The sequence below is a fragment of the Monoraphidium neglectum genome (genome assembly GCF_000611645.1).
Source record: "Monoraphidium neglectum strain SAG 48.87 unplaced genomic scaffold scaffold00646, whole genome shotgun sequence".
NCBI classification, from domain to species: Eukaryota; Viridiplantae; Chlorophyta; class Chlorophyceae; order Sphaeropleales; family Selenastraceae; genus Monoraphidium; species Monoraphidium neglectum.
Window position 1 is genome coordinate 1 of NW_014012982.1, and position 9,429 is coordinate 9,429.

The following is a 9,429-nucleotide window of genomic DNA, read 5'->3' on the forward strand; positions in this document are numbered from 1 at the left end:
TCACATATACCCACCAGACAATGATGCAGGCGTGGCAGGACGAGGGGGAATGCCTGCAACCGCCAGAAACCGCTGTGCAGTCATGCAAGGGTTCAAATCTAAACCCTAAACCCTAAACCCTAAACCCTGACCCCCGATACCCTGACCCCCTATACCCTAAACCCTAAACCCGCAACCCTCAACCCTAACCCTTACATCCAAACAGCCAGGCAGTCCACAGCCAAGGGGGCCTCAACCCTAAACCCCACCGGGAGCCATAGTGACGTCATCATGGTGACTGCAGTGACTCAGAGGGCAGTGCAAGGTGGCTGGTTGCTACAGCCCACTGCTGCAGCAAGCACTGAGCATGTAGCTGCCAGAGGCATCTCACTCTTTTCAAGCATGACGTCATGTTGAGTGATGAGTAACCAAATGATGATGTCATCGCCAGTCACCCGTGACTAAAGGGTTACTATAGGTTGGCTGGATCCACCTCATTAGGGGCTGGCTGGTGCGGCTGGTGCCACAGTAGAACAGCAGGTGCCAAGTTTTGACGTGTGCACGGCTTGACCCAGCAAGATGTCACTTCAGTCAACCCTTGGTTATAGCGAACACTGTTAGAGCGAAACACCACGTACATCGAATGAATTTCAGGTCCCAATGCGTTTCAGTACATTTTGCCCCCGAATACAGGGAATTCAGAATTCGCGTACAGCGAACGGCGCCAGCCTGCCACCTTCACTTGCACCCGGGGCCCTGCTGCCGCGGCCGTGGGGCGTGCACGCCCGTGCCGTGCAGCTGCGGCGCCAGTGTTCCACACAACTAAGAGAACAGAATAGCACTTAGCATATGACTGTGCTTGTAAAGGGGACACATGTTTATGACATGTTTATGACACATAGAGCTACTGTAGGTGCGCTGCAGCACAACGCGCACGCAGCGCGCCGTCGCGCTGCTGGCGCTGGTGGCGGCGGCCGAGGAGGGCTCAGACACGCTCAGCAGCGGCAGCGGGAGCAAAAGCGAGGGCGAGGGCGAGGAGCCCGGGCCGGCGCACCTGGACTTTGCAGGGGCGCAGCAGGCGCTGCTGCAGCTGGCGGCCTGCGTGGTTGGGATTTTCTTAGAAACTGACGAGGTGGCAGTTGCGGGCGTGCAGGATCGGCTCGACCGCACGGCGGTGTGCGCGCTGCTGCGGCGCCGCCAGAGCAACATTCGCATGTTCTCCCGCCCAACCCCAGGCAATAGCAGCCGTCAAGGCCAGGGGCCTGTAATTTACTATTGACTGGACTTGGCGAGCGCCAGACCCTACAATTCACTATACTAATTCAGCAAAAAAAAACCACGTACTGTACAGCGAACAGAATCCGGACAAAAATGGGTTCACTATAACCAAGGGTTGACTGTTGTGCGGTGTTACTCGTGACACCTGGTCACGCGGTTGTGAGCTTGTGACGTCAGCATGCCTCCAAGGGGGTGAACCCACAAACCCTGTCCTGCCCAACTGGCCCTAGTTCTTGTGACTTGAGTACTGGTCAAGCTTGCAGTGGTGCTTGCCTACAGCCTGACAACAATGTGGGGCTTTGCAGCACATTTGCAAAAGCATCAACCTGTTACAATAGCTTGAAGATGTCTTCAAGGCCGCGCTTCAGGGCCGCCAGGTCTGTGGCTTGCCCCTCAGCTGAGTCAGTGTCGACTTGCTGCTGCAGGGGCAGCAGCCCCAGGCCCTGTTCCTGCTCTCCTGTTGTCACCAGTGCCAGTCCGAGCTCCTCCGCAATGTCCTGCAAGCGCGGCAGCTCCTGATCCGTGACAATGGTGGTCACAAGGCCGCCCGTAGTGGAGCCAATGCGACCAGCACGGCCAGCACGGTGCAAGTACTCCTTTGGATCGGCAGGCGGGCCAAGATTGTAGACGTGGCTCACGGCTGGCAGATCCAGGCCTCGGCTGGCAGAGGGGGTAGCCAACAGCAAAGAGGCCGCACGGTCCCTGTGGTGGTTGTGTGAGGTAAGCCATCAGTAAATTCACCTTCTCCAGTGGCTCTACCATAATGCATTGACCCTGGAATGCAGATTAATTGGTTTGTGGCATCATGCATGACATTTGTGGCAGCAACGTGCATATGATTGACGATGGAATGGAGGCAACGAATTGCACCTCATTTGCTGCAAACTGTGCAATCACGCCTCATGAGGTGTGGCCACTACACTTTGAACATCCCCACCTGAACGCATGCAGCGCCTTGACTGGCTCAGCCCCGCTAGGCAGCAGCACACTGAGCTGGTGCTCGCTCCACAGAGCTGTGCGAAGGGGGTCTGCCGCTGCGCGTGCCGCTGCGTCGCTTGCAGCAAACACAATCACCTGATAGTTGAGGTAAGGTTGAAGCGGCGACCTGGGGGGAACACACAGAAAACAGGTGCTACATATCCCACTTGCAAGCATACATGCCCCAAAAACACAGGATATGCACACTAGTCCCATCACGATGGGACTTGGTGGCTCCAGACACCTGGTTGAATTGCTTGCATTCAGCTGACTCAATCGTAGATCCACACGATCATAACATGCAGGCAAGGCTACAAGGCGTGCACACCAGCAGGTACGCATGCGCACACACCCACGCACAAGCAGGCACCCATGTGCGCGTGCATGCACACACAGAGACTCACCCGTGCCGGCTCCTCATCCTGCCCTGCCTGTGCCAGATCGCGCCGCAGCATCGACACAAGAGCAGCCAGTCGCCGTTGTGCATCTGTCACCACCAGCACGCGGTGCCGCAAGCCGCGTGGCACGCTGCCAGGGCTGCCCACGCGCACCACAACGGGCTCATATGTCCAGTGCCGCTTCACAGCCTCCTCCACCTCGGCATGGGTCACGGTGGCGCCCACAAGCACGATCTGCACCTTGTCGCCACTGGGGCCTGGCTGGCATGGTGGGGCGCCTGCGCTGCTGCTGACCTCAGCACCTCCAAGTTGGTTGCCTGCGCTGATGTCCTCGCTGCTTCTGGGAACACGACTGCTGCTGGTGCTGCTGCTGGTGCTGCTGCTTGTGCTGCTGCTGCTATTGTCTGCATCGCTGGTGACCGTGCCACTACTGCTTGTCATGGAGTTGGGCGTTGCTGACACCTCTGTCGGGCCCAGATGTGGGGGCTGCTGCTGCTGGCGATACTGGTCATGCCATTGCGGCCAGGGCACGCTCTGCCCAGGCTGCAAGTTGTTGCCATCAAGACCGTTAGCAACGATGAAGTCCAAGATGCCACGGAAGCTGCTGGGGTAGGCCCGCACCAACTGAATACGCGGTGATGGTGCACGACAAAGCAAGGTGGGAATGGCTGTAAGTTTCACAAGATACAACAACTTTGCAGCCCAGGTCCAACCGTAAAGTAGCACAGGCCAGTGCAGGACTCAACCCAAATGGGCCCAACCCAAACGACGAAGATCGTCTGTATGAAGCTACAAGGACTGTTTCCAGCGGTGTGCAGTTTTGAGATTGCAATGCTGCAACAGGCTGCACCACCGTGGCCAACTCCTGGCCGGGGCCCACCTCGTCCACCTCGTCTGCCACCAGAACTTTCAGGTCTGTAAGGTCGAGGTACGGCTGGTCGCAGGTTGCGGCATGCAGCACCTGGGGAGGAGTGCCCACCACCACATGAGCACCTGAGGTTGACGGGAGGATGTTGAGGAACGACACGCCAGTCTTAGGAGGCACCACAGCGCGGCCGGTGCCAGGCAAGCACAATGCTCCGGGGCCTGGGCAGGAAAGGCGATGTGCATCAAATCTGTCCTGGAGTTCAGCGGAGTTTTAGACAAGGAACGCAAAGCATGCTCGAGGTGAGTGTACAGTAACCTCAGCCGGGCAGCTTGCGCTGCTGAGCTGCCAGCCCAGCTGATCAAACACGACAATATCTGGCCAGCCAGCGCACGTCCCCCACACCTACCAGCCAGCCACTTTGGATCTTGCATGGCGGCATCCACGTCCTGATCCGTCAGCAGACCACGCACCTAGAGAGGAACGAGTCAGGTGTGTAGATGATGCATTAGGACTAGGATTAGGATTAAGAGTAGGATTGTTACAGCGTCCCGCGGTCGCCCGCTTCTGGAGCCATCCAGGCTCATGGGAATGAACAGTGAAGCATCAACGTTGTGTGACTGAAGTTCAGGTGGCTACCGTGCGCCGCTCCAAGCAGGCATGCACGAAGGCCCCCAGGCGATGATGGCATCCACATGTCGTGGGTGGTGAGCGAAGGACAGTGCCATTGCACCGTGCGGCCACAATTTAAACTTTGGAACCAAGACCCTAGCGGCACCACGACCACTGCCTATACCTTGATGGCCCTGGGACCAAAGTACGTGAACATGTTCGCGGGGTCCCCTGGCCGCTGGCTGCTGATGTTGCCGCCAAACATCTTGTACACCAGTAGCGCGACCTGGAGTGATGCAAACATTATGTGTGGAAAGAGGCGTGACCTGGAGTGATGCAAACATTATGTGTGGGAAGAGGCATAAAAAAAACAAACACAGGAAAGCAGCCGGGGCCGCGAAGGTGGTGGCCTTTGCGCAAGACACGCAGGACAACATCGGCGTGCTTGTTTTTTGACAAACCACAGATGAGGGTGGGGTTGAGGCTTGCTTGAAGTGGACATGCAGACGTGACACACCCGCACGCCACGCCACGCCTGGGGAGTCCCTCCCACCTGCGTGCCCAGCTCAAAGGTTGGCACCAGCACCAGCAGCTGCGGCCCATACATATCCTCGGGGTACACCTCAGGGGGGTAAACCAGGCGGGACAGAGCCGGAACCAGGAACGCCGCTGTCTTGCCAGAGCCTGTCTCAGACTGGATCACGGCGTCGCAGCCGCTCAGCACCACGGGCCCAGCACGTCGCTGCACCTCTGTGTTGGGCGAGCCATGCGGGTTCTGATGTGTTGATGTTGTGCTTTGATGGGCACAGCTGAAACATCAACTGCAAGGATAAACGCGCGCGCTTAGAACCTGCAGAGCAAGGTGCAGGCGCCTGCGCACCTGTGGGAAAGCGCAACCCCAGCCGCGCCGCGCGATCTGCAACCCAGTCCACAACGCCCATCGCCTGCCAGTCCAGTGTAGAGCTGCGGGGCCCACCCCCACCGTCGCTCGCCGCCAGTGTTTCCATGCGGTCGCGTATTGCTGCCGCAAGCACATAGTCCTCCGCTGCGATGGCGGTGGCGAGCGCCGTCTGCAGCTGGTTGGCATCCAGGCGCGACAGGTTCTCCGCCATGTGCGCATACGCAAACGCGCCGGCCTGCTCCTGCTGAGGGTCGGCCTCGCCCGCTGCAGCGCCTTCGCTGGGGCTAGTGGCCGAGGTGCGACACTGCCTGAGCGAGCGAGCGGGGCGAATGCGTGGTGCGCACCAGGTCACGCTGAGTGAGGAGCGCACGCATCAGCGAGCGAAGAGCGTAGCGGAAGAGACTTGGGATCGCTGCGCTCTGCATATCTGCACCTCGTATTTGGTAAGGCCTTCACAAGGCGCCATGAAGCGCGAACGGCCACGGGTGCAGTTGCGGTGCAGAACCGCCCGCGGAGCATGGAGGCCCCGCGTGGCACCGTCATGCGCATCATAGATGATGCCATGTGCAATTTTGGGAGGCTGAAAATGGGCTGGCCGTGTGCAGATCACACAGGTGCGGTCGCCTTGGCTGTACATGTAATGACAACGATGGGCCTACAAGGGTTTCGCACTCAATACAGTTGATTGAAATAGACAGCCAAAAGCGTGCCACAGGTCATCAATCTACGGTATGGTATGGAGCGCCTGGATTGTGGGGCAGGTGATGCCAGTGTTGATCAGGTGTTGATCAAGTCTACAGGACCGACCCGCCGCCACCTGTGCAAGGGCGCCCCAAGGCCGCACGCCACATAACCATGTTGAGCTGCAACATGCATGCGTAGCCAAGCCACCCCGTTCCAGCAGTCACACCCCCCACCCACCCAACACAAACAAAACGCTGACCTGCGGGGGTACGTCACAACCTCTTGTGACACTGCGTGGTCTTCAACACGAATGTGCAAGGAAGATGGTGGAGACAAAGCAATACCCATTGGTGATGCATGCACAGATGCCCTGGTGGGTTGCGCTGACACATGATACACCAACAGGGCAGGCCGGGGTGCGCGATGCATGCAGCAGGGTGCGACAGGTGAGTTCTGTACATCGACGTGATCCCAGGACTAGTGTTGCACACACGCCGCCCCAATAGCTGAAGGCTGCAATTTCAAAAACGTGTTACACAGCGAGAGGACAAGGGATAGACCATAAACGTTGAAGTTTGGTCACTTTGGATTGCGGTCCATAAACAGTTGACTTGCATTGACTTGCACAACACGCACTGCACCATTGCTCGGGTGGGCTGAGGTAACTTCAAGTTCACGCATATCCGCACTTGATGCCAGCGAGCATGCCGCACACCCACGGCAAAACATCACAGGGGACGCGCGAGCCAAACAAGCGCCTTTCAAGGCAACCCGGTACAAAACCCGATCATGCAGGTGCCGGCTTGTTGGCATCGGTCACGGCGGCAAAAACCGCCGCCGTAAGTGCAGCGACCGCAGACGCTGCATCATGCGCGTCAGGCTGGAGCGTGCCGGCACTGCGGCTAACACCGCTGCCACAGTCACCACTTGTGCGGCGCTCCGCCCCGCCCTTTCTAGGGGCGTCCGTCACAGCCGCCACAGCAGCGGCCGCGATTCTGGCCGCAGCAACGGCTGCCTCGTCCGCCTCTGGCTTGGGGTCAGCTGGGCCATAACGCGGCTTTGCTTCCTTGGCACCACGCCCTGCGCCGTTGCTGCGGCGCCCGCCCTCTTTGGCGCCCTCCTTGGCGCCCTCCTTGGCACCCTCCTTGCCTCCAAGGCCCATAGCCGCCAGCGCGGCAGCGGCCGCGGCTGCGCCTGCGTCATCGCTTTCATCAATGGTTGGGTCGCCCTTGCGCCTGCTGCCGCGCCGCCTGCCTGCACCATAGCCGTCTTCGTCATCGTCGCTTTTCGCAGCCTCCTTCGCAACGCCCTTGGCGACCCTGCCCTCGCCATGGCCGCCAGCCTTCACCGCCGCCTTGCCGCCTCCGTCCCTGGTTAGCCCCTTGGCGTCCCCCTTGGCGCCCACCTTGACAGCCGCCTGCTTGGCTGTCTTGGTGTCTGCATCGCCAGACACAGCGTTGCGGCTGCCCCCACCGCCCTTGTGGTCAGCGCGGGATGTGTCGCGGCCATCACGGCCCCCGCGTCCCTCACCCCGGCCGCCGGCACGGCCAGCTGCAACGCCTGAGCCCCTGCCGCTGGCGTCGCCACCGCGGTCGCCGCCCCGCCGCCTGTCCGGCTGCCCACCAATCACGTGGCCACGTTCCCACTTGCCCTGGGCCGTGAGGGTGATGGGGCCGTACGGCGACTTGCGCTCTGGCTCGGCGCCAAAATCGTCACCAAACGTGTCGCTCTGCTGGCCGGCCTGCCGCCGCACACTGCCCGTGGCCTCTTGTTGCCAGCCTCCCGCAACTGCACCACTACCCTGCTGCCACCCGCCGCCGGGCGGCTCCTGCTGCCAGTTGGCTGCCCCGCGGCCGCCTGGGGGAGGCGCGCCGCGTCCGCCGGCGCCGCGGGTCCCGTCACCCTGGTTTCCATCCCCGCGGCCGCCATCGCCACGGCCGCCTCCGCCGCGGCCGCTGCCTCCCCTGCCGCCGCCAGCACCCCAGTTGTCGCCTGGCGGGGGCCCCAAGGAGCTGCGTGCGGCGACGGGGGCCCAGTCTGCCCCACCCGCATGGGGCGACTCGCCCCAGCCGGAGTCGTCAACCATGTCGGCCCAAAGAGCGTTGGAGGGGGCACGTTGCGCTTTGACGTTGGCAGGAGGCCACACACCAGAGCCCTGGGACTGCACGCGCTGCGCTGCACCCCCCCACTCGCCAGAGGCCCCTTGCTGTGGTGGCTGGGGTGCCTGGCTGCGCTGCTGCTGCGCGCCAGCACCGGCCGCGTCTCGTGCTCCTGCAGCCGGTGCCCCTCCCGCGTCGCCCCTCTCCTCCGCCTTCAGCTCATCCAGCACAAACTCCAGCTGCGTCCAGTACAGCCCCACGCGGCGGATGCGCAGCTCCTTGCCAAACCAGTCCGCCCTGGGGAAATGGGTGCAGGTTGGGGACGTTCACGCAAGCGGCATGCGTCAAGTGAAAAGGCAGAGACAGGCAAAGGGGCCGCGCGCGGCGGGTACTGCTACCATGTTGCGCTGCCAGGCCAGGGCAAGTGTGCCTAGGCTGCTGGACAACGTGCGGCGCTGTCAAGGCACGGCTAACAAGCAGTGCTAGATGCACATCCCCGCCGCAGCCTCAATTGACTACACCTTCAGCTTCACCCTGATTGTTGCGCAGCGCCTTCTCACGCCCGGCCCTGCACCAACCCCTGCTTCTGGCCCCCCACCTGAACCACCGCATGACCTGGGATGCGGTGAACGGGCCGTGCACGTCGCCCTCGGGATCCATGTACTCCCACGCCTTGGAGCCAGCAGCACCTGCACCCTGACTCTTGGGCGCAGGAAATCCCGGAGCTGGAGGCGTCGCCTGCTGCCCATAGCCTTCGCTGCTGCCACCTGCATTGCCGCCGCCCGCAAAGGGCGTCGCTCCAACCGCAGCCGCACTGTACCTGCTGCCAGCGCGAGCGGCCTGGGCAGGGCCTGCGGTGGTCGTGGCACTCCCATAGGATGCTGCGGCGGGCTGTGCGCTGGCGTAGGTCGGCTGTCCGGCATACCCACTAGACCCAAGCGGTGTGGCAGCGGCATAGGCACCAGGCGGGGCAACCCCGCCGCCATAACCCCCCGACGGCTGAGCACCAGCGGAGGCCCCGCTGCCGCCGTACGCCGGAGGGGGGGCCTGCTGCACCTGATAGCCGCCCTGACGCTGGGGCGGCGGCACGGTGCCACCGTAGCCCCCGCCCTGCTGTGGCGCAGCACTGCGGCCGTGGCCGCCCTGCAAGCCCTGCGGTCCATCACTGTGACCCCCGCTCTGCTGGACCACACCTCCCGCATGGCCGCCTTGTGGCTGCGGGGGCTGGCGGTTTTGCGGCAGCTGGTAGGCGGCACCTGCGCCGTAGGCGCGCTCCTGCTGCGGCGCCACCTGATGGGCCGCCTGTTGGGGCTGCTGCTGCTGCTGCTGCTGCTGCTGCTGCCCTTGCCCCCAGTACCTTTGAGACATCGCGTTGGATCCCCTGTACGGGCGGTGGCGATTTTGGATCCTTCCTCGCAACCCAGATCGCTGATTAGATCGTCGCAATCGGGGCAAAGCGTCCTGTATCGAGCAGCTGTCCCTTGTTACCTGGTGATCGCAGCTGTCTGGCGTTCAGCGCTCCTTCAGGGCCGTGCGGCGCAGCGAATGGCTGGCCTGAGACCGATAGAATACGGTAGTGAGCGGCAGGTCACAGGTCCTCAGCGCCGCAATAATGCCAATATAGTTGTAATTGGT

The 9,429-nt window shown here is 61.8% G+C and overlaps 2 protein-coding genes across 2 annotated transcripts; both read right to left on the bottom strand.

Annotated features, from left to right (window-relative positions):
- Positions 1–4,294: 4,294 nt before the first annotated feature.
- MNEG_4594 (hypothetical protein) lies at positions 4,295–5,222 on the bottom strand (the record flags this gene model as incomplete). The annotated part of the gene is made up of 3 exons (XM_014046928.1): positions 4,295–4,396; positions 4,664–4,860; positions 5,093–5,222. Coding segments are annotated over 3 exons (429 nt in total), but the record flags the coding sequence as incomplete, so codon positions are not given.
- Positions 5,223–6,482: 1,260 nt separating this feature from the next.
- Positions 6,483–9,162, bottom strand: MNEG_4595 (hypothetical protein; the record flags this gene model as incomplete). Its single annotated transcript, XM_014046929.1, has 2 exons — positions 6,483–8,091; positions 8,393–9,162. 2 exons carry the CDS (start codon positions 9,160–9,162, stop codon positions 6,483–6,485), a joined length of 2,379 nt encoding a protein of 792 aa, XP_013902383.1.
- Between the last annotated feature and the right edge of the window lie 267 nt (positions 9,163–9,429).